Here is a 25786-nt window from a genome sequence, read left to right as displayed (position 1 = left end):
AGCGTGTGTGTGAAGTTACTTTTTGTTTATTAATTTTTCAGTGCGTTGGGAAAAAACGAATTTATTTTTGAGTGAGTTGGAAAAAGGAATTTATTTTTTGAGTGAGTTGGGATAACGAATTTATTTTTTGAGTGAGTTGGGATAACGAATTTATTTTTTTGAGTGAGTTGGGAAATGAACACTTATTTTCTTTCTTTGATTATGTATTTATTAATATCATTAAGTTAATTAAAAAGTAAAAGAAAATGTGAGTTTGCGTTCTTCTAAAAAAAAACTTGATTCGCGTTCGTGTTTTGCTTTTTTGGTTCGGATGGAGTGCCAGTTGAAAATAACACAGGCCTACGAATAAGAAAAAAAAAAAAAAAAAAAAAAAAAGATCCGTTACAGGCTCCGGTAAAATGCCATGGATAATAGGATGAGAGAAAAAAAAAAATTCTTAGGAACTGATGTGATTGTTGTTATCATAGCTGCTATCATCATTAACATTATCATCAATCAGAATTATGTCACCATCGTTACCATCATGTTTTCCCTATTTTAATTTATTTTATTTCTCCATCACCATCATTGTATGTTGGCAGCAGACTGTCCATTAATATTTCATCATCATCTTCTATTTATTTCATTCTCACTTCTCTATTTCGTTCTTCGTTTCGCATGTGGAATCTTCGCTTCGGTTTATTTTCCGCCACACAAACTTAATTTACCAAGGGAGATTAATTCAACAGTTTCCGCCCAGGAGAAACAACGTGCTCAAATCGATCAGCTGTGTTCCTTGATTTTGTGAAGAGCGCAAAGAAAATGAGACACAAGAAAAGAGTGAGTCATTGATTTATGTTCTGTTCTTTAATTATTTATGCTCAGCGTTCTCGTTATCTGATTTTCACGCTCCTGTAAAAGAAAATATGTATGTTAAGGTAACTCGCACTCGCTCGTGAAGAAAGCGATTTGGGCCAGTGATTGACAAAAAGTCATGTATGTTGTTAATCAGTTTCAGTATCAGTAGCTCAAGGAGGCGTCACTGCGTTCGGACAAATCCATATACGCTACACCACATCTGCCAAGCAGATGCCTGACCAGCAGCGTAACCCAACGCGCTTAGTCAGGCCTTGAGGAAGAAAAAAAAAAAAAAAGCAAAATAAAAAAGCGTACATACATAAATAATAATTATGATGGAAAAAAAAGATAGTAGTAATGAAAATAATGATAAAATAATAATAATAATAAATAAATAATTAAATAAATAAGACAACAATGATGATAAATAAGCAAATAAATATAAAACATGAAGACACACATTCACACATACACCCACACATGCATAACATATGCCCCAAAAACGCAGTTTCATAGATATGAAAGCACAGTCAAATACATATAAACGTACATGAGCTCCAACACACACACACACACACACACACACACACACCACAAATTTCCCTGCACCTCCTCTACCCCCTCCTCCACACACTCGGAGTTTCTAGTCTATGTATCGCAGCTTCCACGGCACACACACACACACGCACACTCACACACACAGATGAACACTTACTTGTACAAGCACACACACACACGCCCATATCTCCCACCCCCAAACCCACACACATATATACAAAGATATATATATAATATATACGTTCCAATATCCTGATGCTCCCACAGTGTAGGCATGCATACACTCACATACCTCATCCTCTATCTCACCTCCTCCCTGCACCCCCACCTCCCCCTCACACACACACACACACACACACACACACATGCACAGAACTCTCCTGACACTTGTGTACACTTACACTCTCACGCATGCACAAACGCACTCAAAAACACAGACCCACACATACACACAAACACACACACGCACAGAGGCTGCCACTGATTGGCCGCAAGAGGGATGGGAAAAGATCTCTGATGCCAAGAATGTGGCGTCTAGTGTGTTGCTCAGTCTACTGTATTTGGAAAAGCCCACAGAGACTCTGTTCCATTTTGAAGAAATTTGCGCAATGTTGGTTTGGAAATGATGCCGATATTTGTTTGATTTGCAAAGCATCATGCTCTACCTTTCATGTTAGACTTACGGCCGCTCCCGCTCTCTGCTTTTATTTCTTTGAGGCGATCGATGGTGTGATGGCCTTGTACCTGTTCTTTTTGATATTCTTTGACTTTTCTGAGGATTTCCGATTTTCCTAGATGTAGGCCGCTCGTTGGTGTTGCGTTACCCTTGCATTGTTGTTGTTAATATGTTAAAGTGTAATGGTCAGTCGCCAGCATTGGTTGCAAACGGGAGTCATTGCACCTATTGGTTACATTTTCATGGTTAGTGGGACCAGAAACGGAAAAAAACAGATGGTGACACGCGAGTTTAGTGACTGAATCCGAATCGAAATAGAGTAAAATAACGTACAAAATACGAGTCAAAATCCACTAAAAATGGTTTACATCTACTGATGGCAATATCGTTTCATATATGCACAAAATGTTCCTGTATTTAGGATGCTACAGTGGGACTTGACCCGGGAGTCACTGACACTAGTCAGATCCAACTGCCTCGTGAATTCAAAATGACTAACCATATGCTTTGCAATTGCATTGATTTTATCACGAGTGAGTCTTATTAATTTTTAGATCGATGTTGTGTAGTCTCGAAAATATTGGAGCCATTTTCAGTCTTTCTTAAAATAGGGAAGTCTCAATAAATATGTACAAGAGTGGGCTTTTACATGCATGACCATTTTTACCCCACCATGTAGGCAGCCATACTCCACTTTCGGGGGTGTGCATGCTGGGTATGTTCTAAATCTTGTTTCAGTACCCCACCAAATGCTGACATGGATTACAGGATCTTTAACGTGCATATTTGATCTTCTGCTTGTGTATACACACAAAGGGTGTTCAGGCACTAACAGGTCTGCACATATGTTGACCTGGGAGTTTGGAAAAATCTCCAACCTTTACCCACCAGGCACCCTTACAGAGATTCGAACCCTGGGCCCTCAGATTAAAAGTCTAATGCTTAAACCACTCAGCTATTGTGCCCGTCTAATCCAGTTACAATAAATACTGGAAGTGTAGCTTTCATTTGAGTATTTTTACTTTTTAGCACAAATCATTTTGCGAGTTACTAGTTGCAGTCACAGTTTCACTATCAGTATCACTGTATCAGCAAACTTCTAAATCTCAGTAGTCAATGTCATTTGTTGTCTAATGGTATTCATCCTGTATTGACACAAATTCTTACTGTGTTAATGTGAATCTTGTTATGTGTTTTGAATATGATGCAACTCCTTTATCACTGTAGCCTCTACTTTGAAATACGTATTCCATTGATGTAGCTACTGTGAAAAATATATGGGTGAGTAGTGAAACAGTAATAAAATAACAGTTCAGGTACTGTGTTAATTCATCATTCAGATATGTGTGTAAAAACATGCATTTCAAATGGTGTAGGTAATTGAATTAAAAAACAACAACAGTACATTTAACTAATAGTGATACTGATAGCTAATCAAGTTTGCTTTTTACACAAGTTTATTAATTCATTACATTCCTGTGATGAACTCATGAAGTTAATGGTTGTTGTAAATAGAAAAGAATAGAATATGTCTTTATTACCAAGTATACCGGGGTCACAAGGAATATTACATTCAAGGTGAGTGTTATGATTGCCAGCCTTTGCCCCATATAGAAATTGATATATAAATATTAAACATGCTAAACATGATCTCTGATTTGTGCCCCAAACAGGGAAAGGCTGCCAAGAAGGCAAGGGCAGCCATGCTGTCATCTGCCCAAGAGGAAGGCTTTGCAAAGGCCCCACACTCTTTTGTTTACCACAAAGGACAAGTTGGCAAGAGTATGCGGCAGTTGGTGATGGACTGCCGCAAGATTTTTGAACCATTTACAGCAGCGAAGCTGAAGGTTTGTGCACTGATAACAGCAGTATGAGTGTTTCACAGGAGAATCTGTGAAGGGGCCAGGAGGGTGAGGTGGGTGGTGGGGGGTGGGGTTATATTTAATTAGTTCAATATGTATTTGTAACTTAGTGCATGGAATCTAACTGGAATGTTGAGTGTGTGTGTGTGCAATATAACTGGAATGTTTAGTGTTACTTCTTTTTGCCACTGAGTCAATTGACATACATTGTCACAACATAAAGTAAAATAGAAATTAACCAAGTCATAGTCTGCAGATGGAGGTGACTGATTATCCACTTAAAAGTTAAATATGACATAACATTTTTCTTTCTTTCTGATTTTGGTATTAAAAAAAAAGAAAAAAAAAAAGGTACACCTGTGTGGTTATATATTCTGGTGCTGTGCGAGTTACAAAATATTTGTTCGGGAGAAGAATTGTGATGGGTAATTTATTGTCTGGAATACGTCAGCTGTCGTACACAAACTGTTGGCATAGTTCCTATAAGACGTCCACTGACGACATCCTGCATTAAAAAATCCCAAAAAAAAAAAAAAAAAAAAAAAAAAACAACAACAAAAAACAGAGGGAAACAAGGAAGTGATGAAAAGTTTCCATTTGGTTTCTATTAATGTCTTGTGTAACTCTGTGTTCATCTTTTTTGTGTTTTAATCATTGTTCATCAGGAAGGAATAGTTCAAACTTTATACAGGATCACTCGACATGAAGCAGACTATTATTAAAAAGTGATTTTTTTTCAGTCTGTCTATCTTTTTGTACATCCAGGTTCGGAAAAACAACAGTCTGCGTGATCTGGTGGAAGTGGCCAGTGTTTTGCATGTCACACATTTTGTGTGCTTCACAAAAACCGACGTTGCACCTTACGTACGTTTCATGTGCACCCCGAGGGGACCAACACTTACGTTCAAGGTGAGCGTTACGATTACCAGCCTTTACCCCATACATGAATTGTGTATTTATTGTTTATAAATACTAATCATGATAAGACGAATGCTGTTTTTAACTTGAGAAGGGGTTGAAAATATGGAAAGTAAAAGGGAGACTCTCTGCTTTTTTGTTTCTTTGCTCCAGAGAAGTAGATGCACATATTAACACACACTGACACATGCACACACTGACGCATGCATACATGCTGACACTTTCTCTCACATGCGCACACACACGCACTTAGGTGTAGCCTGAACACACACACACATTGACCATCTTAAAACCTTCATATGTGCAAACAACTTCACATAAGGTGATTACAAAACTCGATTCAGATGATGAAAATCGTCGATTATCTTTTCTGTTGTCTGCATATGATCTGCTCTTTGGTTGATGAATTTGGTGAACTGCACCTGCATCATTGAACATATCCAAACCCATGGTTTTAGACCAAGCAAACATTGCCTTTGATAATGGCGTCAGTGTAGTGTAGCTGTTTTACCTTGTACTGGGTAACCACTTATTGTGCTGTTTGAGGTCCTCTACCCTAGCCTTGCCACAGAGGCAGTTTACCACTGGAGGTAGGATTCATGCATACCGTTACGATTTGTTGAACATTTACCTGACTGTGGATGATGTCTGGAACTGAAACACTGGTTGGTATTTACTTCACAGTGTAACCAACTTTTTATCATTTCTTTTTAAGTGAAACAGTTTTAAGGTTGTAAACAGATTTATCTGATTGCGGAGCACATGACTACAGCTACTGACACCATTAACAGTCACGTAAGTTCAGATGATGATGATGGTTTCAGATCCAAGAGTATTGTCTGAGCCGGGACGTGGTGTCCACACTGCGTCACCCCAACATCGAGCAGAGTGTTTACCAGAACCCCCCTCTGCTGGTGATGAAGAACCTGAACGGCAATGCCAACCACATCAAGCTCATGGCCACAGTTTTCCACAACATGTTGCCCCAAATTGATGTCACGGTGAGTTCAGTTTGGTATTTTCACTTTAGGTACAGGAGACAGCTGAGCTTCCTCTCTTTTTCATTTTTTGACAAAGCAGCTTTATTAATTTATTTATTTATGAATGTTTGGTATTTTCACTTTAGGTACAGGAGACAGCTGTACTTCCTCCCTCTCTCTCTTTTTCGCTTTTTTTTTTACAAAGCAGCTTTATTAATTCATTTATTTATTAATGTATTTATCTATTAAAGCAGATGTAGTGTAGCATATTATTGTATGGATCAGTCCACTTACTTTGACACCTCCTTAAAACTGAAACTGTGACAGGGATGAAAGATGTACAGGTGCTTGCTGGATTTCTGTCACAAGCAAATTTACACATACTTAACTGTGACCCACAAGCAAATTTCTAAGATTATACTTTGATATTCTGTTATTTGTCCATATGTGATCTTTACTGGCTGTTGTTTCAGGGGAAACTGACCAACGTCAGGAGGGTATTGCTGCTGAACTATGAGGAGGAGTCCAAGACCTTGGAACTGAGACACTAGTATGTATTTTACAATAAAACCAGCTTTTGGTCCTTTCTGTTCTATTGAGACATCGCAGGGGGTTTGCAAGTGACATAAAAGGACTTGCTGTATTGAATCATTTGAATCATTTCATCTGAAGTGCAAAGTTGATGGTTTTCTTCAGACATTTCCAGCATTGTTCCAATTATTGTCAACACACATTGCTGCATGGTTTGTTTTATGACTTGTGTTATGATGTTGAAGTGGTGTCAGTTGTACTTCTTAAACTACACTTGGAATTGACAGCAGATTGTGAGATAGTTCATTCAGAGCGGAGTGATATCACACAACCAAAACAGTGTAAGAAAAACATTGGAATTCTGGAAGTGGATTGTGAATGCTGCTATTGAATTAAAAAAGAAATGAAATTGCCCAAATTTTACTGGATATTTGAGCATCTGCTATCTTCTTTCCTTCCTATTCATAACTTTGTAAGAAAATAGATTGTGCAGGAAGGTTTTATTCCTCTTATCTTTTTGTTCCAGTTTAATCCGCATTGTTCCAACTGGAATCAGCAAGGCCACAAAGAAGCTGCTTCGACCTAAACTGCCAGATTTGGGCAAATTCACAAGAATGGATGAGTTTGTGGAAAAGTGAGTATCATGTCACTGCCATGCCCATTTTATTTATGACTGCTTGGCTAATCAGATGGTTGATCAGAATGATATTCAGGTAGATGGGGACAGCTTTCTTTCTTAAAAAAAAAAAGAAGTCTAAATCAAATGTATTAATATTCTATAATTTAAAAAACAAAACCAAAAAAAACAAACTGAGCCCCACTGTGACCCATGCAACTTTCACTCTTACTCCAAATAATACTAATGTATGGTTAAAATCTGTTGGAAGGCTGTCGTGAATCAGAATTGTATTGAGGCTGACCTCAGCACTCAGAAGTATGATGTTTGTGGTGGTGAAAACGAATGAAGCATTCACATGAATCAGGGTGAAAACAGCTCACAGACATCTCAAATTCACACAAGCAACACTTTACAGATAGAAATGATTCATGCATGCTGAGACTGACAGAGGAAACAAATGAGTAGAGGACTTAACATGTGAAGAGAGTTCGGATGGTGACATCAGGGCATGTACATTGACTGAGGCTGAAGGAATGAACATGGCTGCTGCAGTGAGTGACAGACCCATCAAAGCTCAGTATTTTGTCATTTTTATGTGAGTTTTATAATATGCTGTGCCATATTCATAGTTGAAATCAGAATTTAAAAAAAATTGGGGAATGTGTCTTATAATCCAGTGTCTTGTAGTCAGTAGAATACGGTACTCATGTACGCTGACTCAGAAACGCTGTTAACCTAAACACTGTGCCGCAACAATGGTTGTTGTCCGCAAGCTGTGCAGCGATTCATCGTGACTGCTAAATACTTGTGTATGCTAGGTCTGGAGTGCTGCAGTCACAATAGATCACTGGGGGGCAGGTATGTGCAACCATTAAAAGCGATTACTAAACACTTGTATACACTGACTCAGTTGAAATAATCATTAAGCACTGTGATGCATGGATGGTTGGAAAGCTGTGCAATGATCCGCAGTGACTAACCACTCATGTATGCTTCATCAGTTTAACACTGTGATACAGAAATGGCTGGAAGCAAGCTGTGCAATGATTCACAGTGACTTCTAATTACTCTATGTACTGATGAACAATGACTCTGGATTGTAACATTATAGTACAGTAACTACCAGATCCGTGTTTTGCAGTGATTCACAGAGACCACTAAATACTTGTGTACATGACTCCAAATTGTAACACTGTGGTACATTGATGGCCGGAAGCGTGTTGCGCAGTGATTCACATAGACTGCTAAATACTCATTTACTGATCAACAGTGACTCTGGATTGTAACGTTATGATACAGTAACTGCCAGATCCCTGCTATGCAATGATTCACAGAGACTTCTAGATACTTGCGTATATTGACTCCAGATTGTAACACTGTGATACATTGATAGCTGGAAGCATGTTGTGCAGAGATTCACATTGACTGCAAAATACTCATATAGTTATTAACAGTGACTATGGATTGTAACGCTGCAATGCAGTAATGGCTGGATGTGTATTGTGCTGGTCCACAGGGGTGGCAACATGTCGGAGAGCGAAGGGGAGATGGATGGTCCACACAATGAGGTCGTCCTGCCCCAAGATGTGCGAGGTCGAGGCAATGTCAAGGCCACACAGAGCGCTATCAGGTCAGTGAGAAGGCTCCAGTCTGTCAGTCAGCAGATTTTGCCATGGACTTTTTCATTCATCATACTCCAAATGTATTTTTTAAGGAGCTCCGCACAAAAAAAAAGATATTTGTGGGAGATTTTTTAATTCACTTGAGCTTTTTATTATCATTATTTTTTTTATTTTGCATTTGTTACAACTCAGCTAAACTCACTCTGCACATGCACAGCCAGCCAGAAGTGTTATCCTTTTTATTGATGTTTCCACCTGTTTTTCATATTAGTGTTCGTACTGTTTTTTTCTGTCAGTTTTGATGGTACTGTCTGATGTCAGATTTGCATTTTCTTTTCTTTTTTTCTTTAAATTTTTTTTATATATATATATATATCAGATTTGGGATTGAATTGAAGGTGTTTGTTCATTTCACACTGTTCAGTTTCAGTTTGAAGGAACTGTTAGAGCATGCAGACAGATCCGTATTAGCTACATCACACCTGATGTTATAAAAAGGAAAAAGAAGGGTGAACCCAACACGCTGACCATGCTGTTGTTTTGACATACACACAATTCTTATTGTCTTATTTGAATGATTGAATTGTTATAAACTTTCAAATCCAGTGGAGTTTTGTTAAGAGCTAGTGAAAACAAGTGCAGGTGGGCACATTTCCATCAGTGATCATTAAAATATTACTGTACCAGAATACATTGAATTAGATTAAAAAGGAAAAGAAGGGGTGGGGAGGGTTGAACATTTCAAAGACAACAAATGGGGTCAAATTTTATTCAGATGTAACTAGACAGTAAAATGTCTTTACTGACAATAGTGACATATATTAAAGGCTGATTTCAGTACAGTGTGGTATGTTGTCATATTTGTTGCAGTCTAGAATTCATTACAAGAACATGCTTTGTTTTTGTAAAATGATGCGCCAGTGGGAGTACAAGTCGTCTTCTTTATTGCCATGATTTCCTATTGGATTGTTTTGATATGAACTCATGCAGAGAAAAGGAAATTTTGTCATCATTGTCGGAAGTTTCTGAAACCCAGTAGGGCTGAAAGAATGATGATCTTACACAGTAGGGGCAGCTGTTGTAATGCTGTGTGAAACTGGTGTATCAGGTTGAAGGAGACAGGACCTCGGTTGACACTGCAGCTGGTGAAGATTGAAGAAGGCCTAGGGGATGGAGCTGTGCTGTTCCACGAATTTGTCAGCAAAACTCCTGAAGAAGTGCAGAGCTTGAAGGCAATGGTGGAAAAGAAAAGGTGAATGGTGGTTACATGTGATTTTTGTGATCGTAGAATGAAGCAAAGATCACCAACCAGGTGTGGTCTGAAGTATTGTGGTGTGGTGTGTATGTGTGTGAGTGTGAGATATATAATATATATATATTACATATGTTCTAGAATGGAGCACACAAGTGAAAGGTACAGATTTTGTATGTTTCACTTTCATTCCTTCAACATATTCCCTCCTTTTCACATTATTTAAAAATAGTTTTTTTCATTGTTTTAGATTTTATGTTGTGTCTTTTGAAATGATGGTGGACATAATAGTTTTGACTCTTCATTCTTTTGCGCAAAAAAGGACCAGATGTTTTTGTTACTTTAAAGTTTTTTGTTTTTTTTTGTAATCCATTCTGTTCGACAACTGGTTGTTAATCTAGAGTATCCTATTTTGCAGGCAGCTGAGGGAGAGGAGGAAGAGAGAACAGCTTGAAAACATCCGCAAGAAAGCAGAGAAGAAAGAGAAGAACAAGCAGAAGAGCTTGGCAGGGATGAAGAAGAAAACAGCCCAGGCGGCCGATGGAGCAGACGAGTCATCCTCTGGTAAATATTATCTTCACTTCCTCATGCCATGACACCATTGTAAACACTCAACACTTCTGTTCACCAACATCATAGTTGATAGAAATAGTGGTTAGGAAAGAGAAAAGAATGTTTCATGGTTGGTGATCTTTGCTTTGTTGCTTCTGCCAGGTACGTGTCAGAGGTATCTTCAGGCGTTGTTTTTGCAGTATAGTGTCTGATCATTATCATAAAAATTATTAGCAGTTGAAACTTGTCCTGGGTGAGTGAATTTTGTTGTTGTTGAAATAATCGAAAATTTTCAGGGATCTGAAAAAAGCCTTGATATTACAGTCTATTAGACATGTTTTTTCATCAGGTATCTCTTTGTCTCCATGTCTATGTTAGACGTTGATGTAAACCTGCATGGTGCGTTTTTACAGATGACGACGCTGCCTACTTCAAGGAGGAAGTGGGTAAAGCCCCTGACAAAGGTATGTGTGTGTGTGTAATCATATTTTGACACTTGTAGGGGAACGGATCTTAGGGTCTTGGGGGAAACCCCTTTGGGGTTCTGGTGGTGAGGGATTCTGGTGGTGTGCTATATAGTTTGTTTATAATCTAAACTTTTTACATTTATTTCTTTTGTAATTTGTGCATCTTGTTAATGATGATTCATCAGATGTTTTAACATTTCATATTCAGTCAGCTTCATTCTACCAGACAGGTGTTGATAAACAGGGCTTGGGGTGCAGTTTCTGTGTGAAATTGTTTCATTGGCCAGTAAATAGTCTTGTAGTGAATTAAGAGAAAAACATCTATAGCTCCATTTTCCTAACCATTGCAATAAAGCGTTTAAACATCTTCCAGCAGTATCACAAGCCATACCCAGTGGAACGGTTATCCCCATTGTGAACTATCTTAACCGCATGTTTGACACATGGGTCTGATCTACAACTAATCCCATCTATATTTGGTTGTTGCTAAACGATTTTCAGGTTATCCAATTCCACAGCTAGCAAATTATATTTTGTTTTCTGTTGAATTTGCTTAAACATTGTGCTTGACTGTTCTGAGGGATTTTCACACCCCATGTCATGTACTTTATTCTTGATCTTTATACAGACATGTTCCCAAGGAAGAGAAAACATCCAGTGTCCAAGAAGAAAATGGAAGGTCCAGCAACCAAGAGAAGAAAACCAGAACTGACGGCCAACAAGAAAAGAAAATCAGGACAGCCAGCCAACAAGAGAAGAAAACCGGAACTGACAGCCAACAAGAAAAGAAAATCAGAACCGACAACCAACAAGAAAAGAAAACCAGAAGGATCTGCAATGAAAAAGAAAAGGTATTTCATCACAGAAATATTTTGCTTTAGGCTAGAAGCCTTTTGCCCTCATAATAATGTCCATTAATGTGCTTTTGGATCACTATATTATATAGTGAACTGTTCCAAGGTTTAATCAGGCATAGTTATACTACATTTATTTCTGACTCAAAGATTTAAATCGATTGAAAATACATGGTCCTTAAATGTTTTGTCAATTTTGTTTTTGAAAGTGTTTACTGATGATGCATTGAAGGTGTTAGAGGAAAGGTTATTCCACAGATTAATGATACGGTTAGTAAAAAGTTTGTGGAACTGGTTAGTGACAAAATTTGTCTTGTTAAGTTTGAAGTTGTGCCGTTGAGTCTTATCAAATTTTTAAAGCAATAAGCAGATATGAAAATGTGTGATGTAAGTATTGGGCAAGAGTGCAAGACTATTGAATATGCAAAAATTTAAAAAGTATGCGGCTTGTTGTTTATGTTAAGAAGCAACAAAAATTTAAGTTACACATACTTTACCATGACCCACTGTTACAGACACTGGTAAGGGTCTGGATTCCTGTCCTGTCCAAACTATGTGTCTGCTATGCTGCGAAACTGAAAGTAGCTGCAGCAATTTAAGTAAATTGAGTTGACACTAGAGTCTAGGTACAGAAATATTTTGCTTATAAAATCTGTCTTGTGTGGCACCAGGGAATTTTTATTCATGTATTTTTTAATTTTATTGAACACTTGAAATGTCCAAGGTTTCAGTTTGAGAAGAATGTAATATGTGTATGGACCCTGTAATTATCAGCTGGAAGGATCTGCTGTATTGAACAAGAGGCAAATATTTCATGGATCACATGTGTTCCTGCTGAACAGCAGAACTAAAAAAGCAGGTTGGGGTTACCAGTACTTACATAAATCAGTCCGAATATTTTTGCTCACCATCATAAATGCGTTTGTCGAAGCAAATGTTTGTGCGTGCTGGAAATAGAACATTGCAGTCTAAAGCAACCCACACCTAGCATTTCATTATTTTGTGATCATAATATGGATTTATCAAAGTTTCCCTGTCTTCATTTAGTCTCTGACTTCTATAAATTTTTATAAAAACTTCCAGCACTTGTGGAGCACTGCAAAAACTGATATGTGATCTGGAAACAGTCTTATGAAACAGAAATCAGCTGAAACCTATTCAAGAATCGGCTCAAAATTATCATATTTGAAATCTGCACATTTATATTATCCTCCCTCATTTCAGGGCATTTTTCTTGCAGCAAATATGGCTGTGGAAGATGTAGTTGTGTTCTAACCACCACCAACCCCCCAAAAACTTTAATATTGTAACCAGTATGGATGATCACTTTAAGACAATTTAACCCTTTAAAATGTTTGTTGCAGACCCAGAAAGTTCCAGGCAGGTGATTAGAACCAAGGAAGATTGGGAGGAAAGGTTCCCTTTGCTTTTGAATCAGAGAACAGAATAAATGCTGTATGATGTTTGACAAGTGAATGAAATTTGTACATAAATTAAGAATGTTCAAACAATGTTGAATAAATGCAGTTTGAAAGGCAATTTTATATGTTTGTGTATTTTCATATTTATAGAAACAGATTAAGAAAATATCTAAGACTATCAACTAAACATTTTCCCTCATTTTTGTGTGACAAAACGAGACATAAATATATTGACGATGTATGTATGAAAATGTACAAGACAAAAAAAAAAAAAAGTTGAAAGTGTACACAAATTCATACAGAGCTCACACATTCTTAAAAACCAAGAAAACATGGAAGATGGTCATTTATTCTCAACCTGGTTTATTACCATCCAATGGCTCTAAAACAGGACAAATTGTTGCACCACTGGTAAAAATGTGCACACCTCTTTCATAACTGTATACCAGTACAGTGTCAGCAAAGTCACAATCATTAATTTAAATGAATCACACTGGCTCGTAGCACACTTACCTGTCTGCCTGTGTAGTTTTTGTGTTGAGTCATGACTGTTGAAAGGGAAGACTTTCATTCACACACAACACCCATTTGCATTCAGTTTCACACATTGCCCATTCTTACACTGCAAGCATGCATCAGAAATCTTCCCAGCCAGGGCAGATTGGTAAGTCAGTGGAAGTTGGCATCACAGTCAACCTAGACCCATCAGAAAGGTGGGTGGTTTAAAAAAAAAAAAAAAAAAAATCCAATCAGCTACATGACGATTTGTGCACTGCATACTTCACATTTCAAGCATTCAGCAAGGACTGGCTGACACCTCACTCTCAAGGTCAACATGTAAACGCGGCATGGCACTTGAGTGTTGGTTATTCGTAACATTTATGTGCAATACTCAATACTAGCACATGTGCTGAAACTGAGAACTCTTTCCCAAACTACAGCAGCTGTGAAACCGTTGACCCTGAAGAACATGGTATCAAATGCATAACTGTGGTTTGTTTCAAATATGTTGAACAAGCACTAAACATTCACTCCTAAGACATGAGGACGAGTACAAATTTCATCAAAGACTTCTGCATTGTTCTGCACCATGTCTAAAAAGTTAAATGACATTATCCATTTTCCAATTCAAGAGGTGTTGGTTTTTTGTTGTTTTTTTTTGGTTGTTTTTTTTAATCATAACCTTTATCTCTTTAACAGTGAGAAAAAAAGCACATCAAAGGGTATTGTGTAAAAGCAGCTATGGGAATGACTTAAAGCAATGCAATAATCATGATGAAGTAATGTACTGGTAACTTGTATTCTCTGCGGATTATTTTCCCCCCGATTGAAATCTATGACGGTGAACACCAATAGGTGTTAACCCTCCCCCTCCCCTCCAAACACGAATTCAGTTCCTTCATAACTTGCTCACCCCTTTCTTTCTTCCCCAACCAGATACACATACACTTAGTTCTGCATCACTGAACTGGCTACATGAACCACAGGCCAGGCGTTACTTCTTCACAAAACAAGAATACTGGATAGTTGAAACAGTTCCCCTGCTGGTGCTGACATAATACTGGCACTGCTTGGTGCAATTTGTTTGGTTGTAAACTTACAGCGTACTTTCAAAGCTTTTTAAAACAAACATCATAAAGCAAGGAATTAATTCTGAATTGCAAATGTTCACTGTTAATTCTGATATTGGATTATCACCACAAAATAAAAACAGCAATACTAAATAGAGACCGTTGGGGGAATACAAGAAACCATGCACTGGTTATGCAGAATACAGATTTCCAATACCTTAAAAGATTAGTGTAGAGGGCTTGCCTGGGTCTGTAAATGTTTCCCATGCTTTGCTTCACAATAAACAGACCTGGAAGAACCTTGTAAACACTTCTGTGCAGCACCCAATGACTTCATAGTTAACAGAGAGAGATAAGGGCTTAAAACGAAAGTTAAAAAAAAAAAAAATCACCCCCCCCCCCATCCTTACCTTTTTCAATGCTTCAGTACTGTACATTCATTGCATTCTATCTTTAAAAATTTCATGGTTTACTGACAGTCACAATTGCAGCTTCAAATATGACTGTCCATGGAATGTCAGTCCTACATCTACAACCCAAATTGGCAAAATACAAGATCATAAATCTTTTCAGAAAGTTTCACCTGCCTCCCCTTATATCTGCTGGGTGCCAAGCTAGTTTTAACCCTTTTTTCTACCCCTGAAAATGGAGTATGGCTGCCTACATGGGGGGCTATAAACGGTCATACACGTAAAAGCCCACTCCTGTACATATGAGTGAACGTAGGAGTTGAAACCCACGAATGAAGAAGGAAAACCCTTTTTTCTAATCACACCATAACCGAAAACTGTATTCAATCCTCACAACCAGAGCAATTTACCTTTGGAGACAAAAATTACACCAAGGTACTGCTTAGTCCCTGTGGATCAGACTAAAGAGATAAAGACCGGAGAAAGCTGTGGTAATGATGAAGAAAAAGACAAACTGCTAGTTAACCGCCATCTACATTTATATTGAAGTAAATTCAAGGGCATGCCAAACTCTATCCTTTCTTGTTTACTGTTAACTTGTAAAGAAGACAGAGACAAAGAAAACAACCCCCCCCCCGCCCCCCCAATGCACACCACAAACAAAGTGTTTCTGACTCAAAATAGACATTTCACCTGCACTAGTGGGTCACGGTTAAGTATGTGTAATTAGATAAACATTTCTTGGCAATGCAGACTAATTATGGTATGAACAATTCATGTGATCTCTGTTATCAACTTTTTGTAGCACGCTAAAGAAAAACAAAAAAAATCCCCCCGAAGTGAAAACTCCTAACCCTGCCCCTAACACTCTTCTCACGAGACTCTTTGCCACAGCTTAAGTAATGTGCAAAAATAGTTCAAATGTACAGGATGACTGGAAAATAATACTGCAGCTAAGACATCAATTTCACTAAACCATGTATTATAACATATGTTCTATTTTTTGTTTCAGCATTACAGGAATTCCCAATAATCCTTGAGGGGAAAAAAACAAACAAACAAAAAACAAAGAACCCTGTCCCATTAGCCCCCCTCCCTTAAAAAATAAACCCACTTCCAATATAAAATGAAACTTGAGCAATGTGTTTTCAACAATGGTAATGTGTCAACTAGGCTTCAAGTAATTTTCCTTATGACTAAACAGATCCCACCTCTTGAAAGAAATACCCATACATATGATACAATTTCACAAGCAAGTATTCTCTATGGAGAACAAACATATACTGGAACAGAAGGATTGAGGTCAGAGCTCAGATGTGAGAAATCATACACAGTTTAGTTGTATATTACACAAATCATTTCTTTGGGGAAAAAACATCCTTGGGAAAGACTGTATGGTAAACATAGCAGCAGAGCAGATTATGTTTACTTTAAGTGTAAACTGGAGTATATTTACATTACTACCAACCACTTGATATTTGTACAGCTGTCAAATTCCCACGTTTTTTTTTCTCCAAAGGTATTTATCATTTCTTATGTTTTCATTAGATTTTCTACGCATCTTTACAGAAACAATGCGAGCTGAGACAACAAACTTTTATAAGCCAGAATATGCTTGCACTTCATTACTTATTTCCCACCTGAGGGGAAAGGAAAAGAGAAGTTTACTATTTGTAGTCAAATGGATAACTATGTATACTTTTTCAAGCTGAAATTTTGACTGAGTTTAGTAAAAATGAAAATGTTGCAGTATATGCAAGAAATGGCATAACAAATAAAATCACCCGGGGTTCTGTTGTGAATTGTAGGTAACGATGATAAACATAAAAGTATTTCAGTCAGTTCCCAAGGACACTGGCCGCTTGCATTATCTGCTAAGCTAGTGTAAACGAATGTTTAGCAGGTTTCATAATTGTTTTCCCTCATAACAATATCTGAAGGTTTCACAAAAATGATGTGAAAAGAGGGTGTCACATCATCTCAAATCATTGGTGTATGATTGATTGTTCACAACTGCATGGGAATAAAACTTAACTGTTTCTATCAACTGACACACTTTATTCAGCTAAATCAACTGGTCACAATGCAACAGAATACAGAGTAGCTTTTATTTCTTTTGGCGGACAAGACTGAATAAAGCACAACTTTACTCAAAGATCACAGGCAAGAGGATGGAAAATCTCTGAAACCTTGCAAGATGCAATCCTTGTTTCCACTTCACTGTCTACCTGCTGGTGGAATCTGCTCCAGCTGGTTGTTCCAACTGATTCAATGAACATCACCTTTTATCTTTTCCAAGAGACATCCAACAGAGGACGGGGAAGGTAAGCCGCAACCTGCAAAGGCTGGTCACTACTCGCTCTCTTTCGCTCACACACTCGACCAACTGGCAGAGACTCTGAAGCAAGTAATTGAAGAAGTCTGTTCTTTTTGTGTTGATGCAGTGGAACTCGGAAGCCTTATCTGCCAGGCACCTCCGTGTTACCATCTGCACACAAATTAGAAGAACTGCAAAGCACATGAAAATCACTGAACACTCAGAGCAAGAAACATTTTTCACAAGGCTCCAAAAAATTAAAATGGATGCATGTAATCAGACAGCCCTAGTATTGGTAAATCTCTCACACATCTTCAATGTTTATTCTTACCAAATACAAAATTTCACATCAATGTTGTTCAAATGGAAATTATAGGTGTTTGCATGCAGGAAGTTTCATGCTCAAAGCCATTCACAGAAAATATTCCGGCTGCAGAGGAAACAGTGCTAGAAAAAATGTGGCATGCTAAAGGTTAAAAAATGCAGCTCTTGATATGGCAGCCAATTTTCGTGTATGTTATTTGTTTTAAAGCTGTGCATAAAGATTTTTTTTCTTTCCCTTTGAGGGGTGGAGCAGTGAAGGAGAAACCTAAACAAAATGGTGAAAATCCACTGCAACGCAGAATATTTCAAGCTCTCTCACATTATCATTAACTACACACACTCATACTATTTGTACTTACCAAGATGAATTGGCGTTTTTGAGCTTGCGAATTTCTTTTGTGGCCCAAGTGGCCAGAGTCTTGGCTTTCTGCACCTTGGAGCGGCGGCCTTGTGTCAGCAGGTTCTGAATGGTGTCTTTCTCCAGCATTGGCATGATGCTCATAGTGAATGCAGTGCATAAATCACTGGAAAAAAAAAACACACAACAAAAAAACCAAATACAAACATTGAAAGACAATCATGCAGTGCATAAATCACAGAAAAAAACAACATTGAAAGACAATCACTTGCATGATGCTGATAGTGAATAGTGGATAAATCACATGAAGCAGTCAAGAGATTGCTCCCACGTCAACACTGAGGCCTCAACATGTTTTGTGCATACACGAAAGCTGTTGGTAAAAAATGTTCATTTTGCAATTCCTCACATCCACATCAGACTTCTGACGTGTTGGAGAATCATGAATATACCCAGCATGCACAGACCAAGGGACTGTGCATAGCTTCCAAAATTGTCAACTAAAAATATAAGAGCTGAATTTCTGAACAAGTGAATGTTTGAGTTAGGCTCTTTTAGTGTCTAATACACACACTAACAAAATGTCCAGTACAGACATGTTCGCACAAGATAATATCATGTGGAAAAGAGGTGCACATTAAAATCTAACAGCAGTCCTCACCCAAGCAATCCACAGCAGGCAGCAATGTTGTTGTCACTTTTATCTTCATCCATGCTGATGTGCTCGATGAAGGAGATGATGTGGGCAACATGGGGTTGCAACAGATTCACATCAGCTGCAGATGAAGAATGAGGAAAAAAAAAAAAAAAAAAAAAAAAAAAAAATCAAAAGAAATACCTCAAGTAATTTACTGTGGGAAACAAGACTACCCAAACTGAAGAGCAGACATTTCTCTCTACAGTCTCACAACGTACACTGGCCATTCATACAGACCGCAATCAAAGCAAAAGGCAGCAACTCCATGTCATCTTTCTTTCATCCAAGAGAAACTTACACCAGTATTAGAAATGCTAACTTTAAACTCTAAACATTTTAACCAAGTAGCAGAAACAGATTCCCAGCACACAAAATATCAGAAACTGCTTATGTATATGCAATACTGCCAGACAGTAAGAGAGAGAGAGAGAGAGAGAGAGAGAGAGAGAGAGAGGGAGTCAAATCACTTTTGTTATATTTCACTAGCTATTCTTGGAAAAAAGTAAACAAATTTAAGTCTGCATGGAAATGACAAAAAACCCCCAATAAACCAGGTCTCTAATGCCAGTGTAAGTGCATGTGAATACTAAACTAAAATGAGAGGCAAGGCCTTCAAGACTCGTGTGATACATATACATTATTTAAATACAAGTATTATGAAACACACAATAAAAATTTGCATAAAGCAAATCTTGTAATACAACATTTTTAATTGCACACTGTTGTGACCTTGACTTGTAACTAAGCTTTTTGAAAGTGTATGTTCAGTCCATAACCACACATTGCAAAAAACAGCAACAAAAAAACCCCTCTACCCCCAAACACCATCAAACTATCCCTATTTTATTTCTACCTCCTATGTTATGCTGCTGAGAAGCTGCAGCAGTGCCTGTTCTGATTCAACATATAAAGGACACCGCCTACTGAGCCCCTTACTGATTATGATTGCTTACCAAGAACCATACTGAGTGTCCCCACTGTGTGGAGACTACTTCCATACAGTCCATCAAGAGACATCTCCTCAAACCCAACTCTCATAAACCAGTAAGTGATGGAAAATCAAAACAAAAAATTGTAAGAGCAAGGCATGAAAGGCCACAGAATTCAGAGCAATTTGTTTTTTCTTTATCTAAAGGCAACTGATGAAGAGTTTGATACTGGCGCTGTTGGAAATCCATTGAGAACTGGGACAACATCAAGACTGTATTCTGTGCTTCCTTTTTATAATATATCCTCAACATAAACCAAGTCTGACAGATACACACATCTGCAATGTCGGTGAGGAAATCTAACATCACTTCACATCCATAATGTGGATGGCCCTTGACAGTAGCTGAGAAAATACTAATGGTTAAAGTTTACCATGGACACACATCACACACAGGCATATCGACAAGCAGTATTGGTTGATAACATAGACTTACTTCGTTTCCACACAAGTCAAAAAAAAGGGAAAATGGAGAAGTACGATCACTTTCATGCACAGTTTGTCAACAAAAGTGATTCAGTTGGTCAACATTAGTGATTCACTCACGACTAAGGACTTCGCCGTCTCCTTTCAATCCTTGCACAATGCCAGTGTACGCTTCCAAGCAGCCCTCTCGCAGATCATTCAGGTAGTCAATCATATCATAGTCCGTCTGCACACACACACACACCCCAAACTAACTGGCCGTGCACACAGTCATACTTGTGTTTCCCCAAGATAACTATTTTCTACAGTGGTTGAAAACCAGCATACTTGTGAAGTAGCTAGGTGATTGTCAAAGACAAGTGAAACAGCCAGCAAAGTACTTCCAGAACAGCACTTTTGCCAGTATAAAAAAAAAAAAAAAAAAAAAAAAAAATCACAACTGACTTCGTTTTCCCCTTTTTCTTGGTACCTGCAACTGAAGAAGCATTCCTGAAAGCAATTGCAAGCTGCAAGGATCTGAAGGATTGGTTGAACTTCCTGCAATGTACATTACAACGGAAAAAAACAACACCAAACAACAATATCTGAACATTCAAACACTGATTACATGATTTTAATACCCTCCACTTCTAATTCAAACACTTCAATGCATGTTAGTCAGTCCAATTTGATCCTCAATCCCAAGCTCTGGGTATTTTTTCCTTCTTTCTACAGATGGCTAGAAATACCTTATCATAGAATATCAAACGCAAACCTGTTGAGCATATTTCTGACAAAGCAAACCCTCTGAACAAGCACTAATAATAATACTTCAAACAAAAATGCCTTGAAGCACTATGTTTTGAAAAAAACAAACATGTGCATATGTTTTCACCATTCGCCCCAGACTAACCATAAGTATATTTTCAATATAAAAGCACATTGTTTTCGTCGCCCATGGAAAGTTTCAGAACAAACCACACACACAAAAACAACAACCAAACCACCACAAGTTGCTCAATGGTTATAACAAACGCATGATAAACCACATCACATTCACTTGTTTCAAGAGGTTTGCCCTCTAGCTGTAAGGCTCTGCATAAAAACTGAAGGAAAACCAGACAGTTATGACAGAAAGCTGGTCCAAACTGAGACAACAAATGGGTGACAACAGAAACCATGTCTGAAATGCAAAAAACTGACCTTGTCAACCTGAGCCTGAGAGGCCTGCTGAAGGGTGGTCAGCACCACGTCCAGGTAGGGTTTGAAGTTGGGGCCAATGGCCAGGGCAACGTCCCCAAACACCGACAGTATCTGGGGTTTCACCGACCTGTGAACGCTTTCATTCTGAAAAAACAAAAAAACAAACACAACCTAATCTACACCAGTTCGATGTCAAATTCTCATAATAATGCTGCAGGTAAATCCAGTCAATAATACATTTTCAATTAATAAGCTAAAACTTGATCCAACCTTTCTTATCTGGCTAAAACAACCTAACTGTTACTGTTTGGTTTTATTAAAAAAAATGGATTCTGGTACAGTGTTTACCTAATTCTATTAAGAATTTCCTTACATTTTAAATGACTTTCCTTGGTATTTCACTCCATCAAACCAAACATCAACTGAATATTTGCTTTCGGAGGACAATGTGGCCAAACGGATCATGAATCAATTAGTACTGATATAATGGAATCATCATTGTAGAGCCAAGAAATCAGCGCAAATAGAAATTCATCTCCTTGTTGACAAATATCAATATGGTCATGCTCCCTTGCATTCATTTCAAAGAACAAGAGACCTGCCTTCATTTCAAATTTCTTGAGTTTTCCAGACATGATGTGGCTTTCTACAAAACATCATTCTCACTCCCCCACATCTGTCAAATGTTCAAAGCAAATGCTCACTGATGCAGCACAATATATCATAATAAAGCAACTCTGCAAGTAGTGCAGCAATGTTTCTACTGCATTCCAAAACTTCATAATATGAAGAGATGTCATGATAATCTGATACTCACACCCAGGTTTTCCAAAAGCACCATCATGAGTTCATTGCAGTATGGCAGAATCTTGAGGCTCAAGGCTCGGCACATGTCTCCAATCAGGCCAACAGCAGCAAGACATACCTTTTGAAGACAAAAGATACAAATATCACCCCCATCAATTCCATACAACTATAAGTATAAGCAGACATGCCTATCTTCCAACACAGCTTCAATGAACATGAAGCAAAAGAATCTAGACAAATAATCATTAGGAAGAAATGTTTTTATATTTTACTATGAAGAAGAAAAACAATATCTCTTCTGTCAGATTTTGTGAATGTCAGTGGACATTAATCCGTGTCATTTGTTTTTGTTGAGGCTGAATGTTGTTTCCATCAAACTGTAGACCACAACAGCAGATCAGTCTTTTGTTAGACAGAAAGAATGGCCCTTGTCAGTTGGAAGGTTCTTGAACATCATGACTGAGAATAAATTTACTGGGGGGAAAAAATCCTATATAGTAATATACCCAATACATTTCTTTAGCAACATCTTTTAAGTTTTAACAGAAAATTCAACAAGTGTAATCAAAATATCTGTTATGATCTTGACTGAGCAAAAATTTAAATACTGCACAGGTACAAGCCTACTTTTGTCCACATTAAATGTTCATGTCTGACTCTTAAATATGTACATGAAATTGAGAAATAACAATGCTTGTGTGCATGCAATAATCCAGCTGATATTTACACCACTAATGAACTTTGCTCTGTTGATGGTATATTGTATCATGAGGCTAATACTTATTTCAAAATACAAATAATACGGCATACAGTTAAAGATTTTATCAAGTATGTTGAAAAAGAAATAAAAGTTTGCCAGGTATCTTGCTAACGTTATTCAATCTAAAAGACAACAGAAGAACATTGGGGAAGAAGATGTGTACCTGGTATTCAGCATAGTTCTTCAAGCCCACCAACAGGTATGGTTTGAAGGCTTCCAAGTATTTCTCAAAATTATCCCCCAACACTGAAAAACAAAAGATGAAACAGATCAAGTACTTCTGTTGAAATTCATGAGCTACAATAACAGCCTAAAATAACTATAAAGTTTACTATGATGTTTGGAACAAACCATGTAAGTAGAATATGTGTGTGAGTGATTGCATGTGTATGTTAAGCCACCATGTTATATTTCTCTCTGTGTGCAGAACTATTTAATTCATCAACATCGAAGGGAGGTGCTAAAATAAATAATGCATATGTCTATAACCCCAATACACAATATACATGTATCACAAATAACAGATCAATACAGTGGCTGAGTGTTGGGTGTGTTTGCTAAACTGCCAACACAAGCACTGACTTTGCGATAGTTTTGCTTCCATTAAGACAAACCTTCACAGAGTGTAGACACAGCAACAAGAGCATCTTCCTGAACATTGCCCGCTTTCCCACTGGTGTTCTGGAACATGCTCAGCAAGGCTGTCATGATCTGGTCAGATATCTTCGGAGCATCTTCTGGTGTCATCTTCCGCACCACACTCTGAAAATGATCAAATTCCATCAATCATCTCTCCAATTCCTCTCTTTTCCTGCCTCATTTTTCTTTACCTCTCCGTTACACACAATTCCACCGTCTCTCTCTCTCCCTCTAATTCCTTTCTTTTCCTGCCTCATTTTTCTTTACCTCTCTGCTACAAACAGAATCACAGCAACAATGAACAGTTAACAGGTACTTGCAACGACTGAAGAGAAATGAGCAAATGAGTAAAATTCTACTGTACATATCTCTATTACAGATAAGTAAACCTTTTCATTGGCAGCTTGCATGAGAAAGCAGGAATGTGGGAAATCGGTGTTCAGTGCACTCAAATTTGTCTTTTAAGTTCTGCTTTAGTTTTCCCAGCCAATACACTTGTGGCTGTGTGTGTAAGTGTGCACTCACACATGTACTCTTCTGTCACATGTTTCCTTTGGAAATAAGGACTTGAAAGTACAACTAATTTTACATTAACCTTGAAAATTTCTGTGGTTTATCTTTTGTCCTAACAACTGATCTTCATTTATTACATTTTCCAAAAACAGCCATAGTTCATTCACTTACCTGTAATGTAGCACAAAGTAGAGACTGCAGATCGTTGTACTGGACTCTGTCATTTGTGGACTGTATTGCTGCCTGAAAAAGGGGAGGAAAAACTCTGGTTGGTCTTAACGGCAAATAGTAATCAGATGGATAAAGCCTTCAAGAAGACATATAATACTAATTAAATCCAATCCAAATAGTAAATCCAATTCTGATAGTAATAATATCACATACACAAACCGCAAGCATCAAGGAAAAAATGGTCTCATTATATATGCACACATGAACAAAAATTTATTTTCATTTCCACGCTACATCTGAAGTCATATGTATTTACTATTTCAAATATATCAAGGTAGAAATGTCACATAAACAGTAAACTATCTGGCTACTGTTCATGAAAATGAAAGCAGACAGATGCATGAAGCGCGAGTGAAGAATGATGTCTGCAAGGAAACTGTACAATTCATCATTTTTCAAAATCAGGTCTTCGTATTTCTGTGTAATCAGTCATAAATTTTGGGTGCCAGTTGATAAGTAAGATGTAAAACTACCAATGCGTTACACTAACAATCCATGTTCTCTGCAAAAAAAAAGTTGACAATGACATACCTCCATTACCAACACTTTTTCTAATCTTTCCAGGATGATCATTGTTGTCTTCTGCACTGTCATGTAGCAGTCCTGGAAGGAAACAAACATAAAATTAGGACCAACTAGTAAAGGAATGTGTCTGTCAATCTTAAACACACAATCATTATCACCTAGAGGTGCATTAAGCCCCCATATTCTAATTATTACCAATCAGTCCATGAAAATGAAATAAAACTGACAACCTCCCAATTTTAACATTTGGAAAATCATTTTGTTTTTGTGCACTTTAAAACGTAGCAGTAAATGCATGTAAAACACTCACTTTTACAATATTAAATCTTGTGAGAATTCCAAAGTTGTGACTAATTCTTGAACTAATTCAAATATATTTTTTAATACTTCTATCAGTATCGCTTTTCATGTTATTCTGAAGGAATAATGAACTGGAATGTGTGCATGTGTGTGTGTGTGCCTGTCTGCATGCATGCGATTGGAAAAAGAAAAGAAAAGAAAAAGAATACAGTAAATCCTTGTTTACTACATAAATGTACCTTTGGGCTGTTTTTCACAAGTTCCATTAATGCTTCGTATGCTGCATTTCGAAGGTTGTGCTGATTCCCATCAGGCCTGTGGCAAAAAAACAAAACAAAAAAACTGTAAGCGAGCAAAATAGGCCTGTGAAAAAAACAAAAAGTCTAAGAAAGCAAAGTGGTAATTCAACTGTCATTAAAATGCTGTGATCTGACCAATGCAAAACAATACTGCAAAGAAATATTTATTCAATGTCAGTATGGCACAACTCTTGTCTCTTTGCCAAAAGAGCTCTTGTTAGTCAGCAATGAACAAACTAGTTCAGAAAAGGCAAGTCTGAGTAGTACTCTCTCCTTTAAACATTTCCAGT

At 37.6% G+C, this 25786-nt stretch overlaps 2 protein-coding genes across 4 annotated transcripts in view; one reads left to right on the top strand and one right to left on the bottom strand.

Moving 5' to 3' along the window:
• The first annotated feature begins 723 nt into the window (after window positions 1-723).
• Window positions 724-13267, top strand: LOC143293699 (suppressor of SWI4 1 homolog). Of its 2 annotated transcripts, XM_076604890.1 has the most exons (12): window positions 724-819; window positions 3745-3918; window positions 4699-4842; window positions 5676-5852; window positions 6305-6381; window positions 6889-6996; window positions 8498-8611; window positions 9712-9855; window positions 10274-10419; window positions 10821-10871; window positions 11503-11725; window positions 13093-13267. In XM_076604890.1, exons 1-12 carry the CDS (start codon window positions 802-804, stop codon window positions 13118-13120), a joined length of 1404 nt encoding a protein of 467 aa, XP_076461005.1. In that variant the 5' UTR covers window positions 724-801; the 3' UTR covers window positions 13121-13267. The 2 variants fall into 2 exon arrangements, with proteins under 2 accessions (XP_076461005.1, XP_076460995.1); XM_076604880.1 differs by lacking the exon at window positions 724-819 and having other exon boundaries at window positions 3718-3918.
• A 210-nt stretch (window positions 13268-13477) lies between these two features.
• LOC143287833 (importin subunit beta-1-like) overlaps window positions 13478-25786 on the bottom strand; it is a 32443-nt gene continuing 20134 nt past the window's right edge. Inside the window, exons 14-24 of one of the 2 annotated variants that reach the window (XM_076596075.1) lie at window positions 25437-25512; window positions 24904-24975; window positions 24313-24384; window positions 23604-23751; window positions 23153-23235; window positions 22240-22347; window positions 21423-21566; window positions 20361-20466; window positions 18791-18905; window positions 18131-18295; window positions 13478-17618 (exon numbers count right to left, since the gene is read on the bottom strand). In XM_076596075.1, the coding sequence (XP_076452190.1) occupies window position 17618; window positions 18131-18295; window positions 18791-18905; window positions 20361-20466; window positions 21423-21566; window positions 22240-22347; window positions 23153-23235; window positions 23604-23751; window positions 24313-24384; window positions 24904-24975; window positions 25437-25512 (1090 nt within the window). In that variant the 3' untranslated portion in view covers window positions 13478-17617. Of the gene's footprint in view, window positions 17619-18130; window positions 18296-18790; window positions 18906-20360; window positions 20467-21422; window positions 21567-22239; window positions 22348-23152; window positions 23236-23603; window positions 23752-24312; window positions 24385-24903; window positions 24976-25436; window positions 25513-25786 lie in introns of those variants that run through there. The other variant, XM_076596082.1, reaches the window with a different exon arrangement.

Source organism: Babylonia areolata, chromosome 1, assembly GCF_041734735.1.
Source record: "Babylonia areolata isolate BAREFJ2019XMU chromosome 1, ASM4173473v1, whole genome shotgun sequence".
Taxonomy (NCBI): domain Eukaryota; kingdom Metazoa; phylum Mollusca; class Gastropoda; order Neogastropoda; family Buccinidae; genus Babylonia; species Babylonia areolata.
This window is presented reverse-complemented; position numbering and strand designations above follow the sequence as displayed.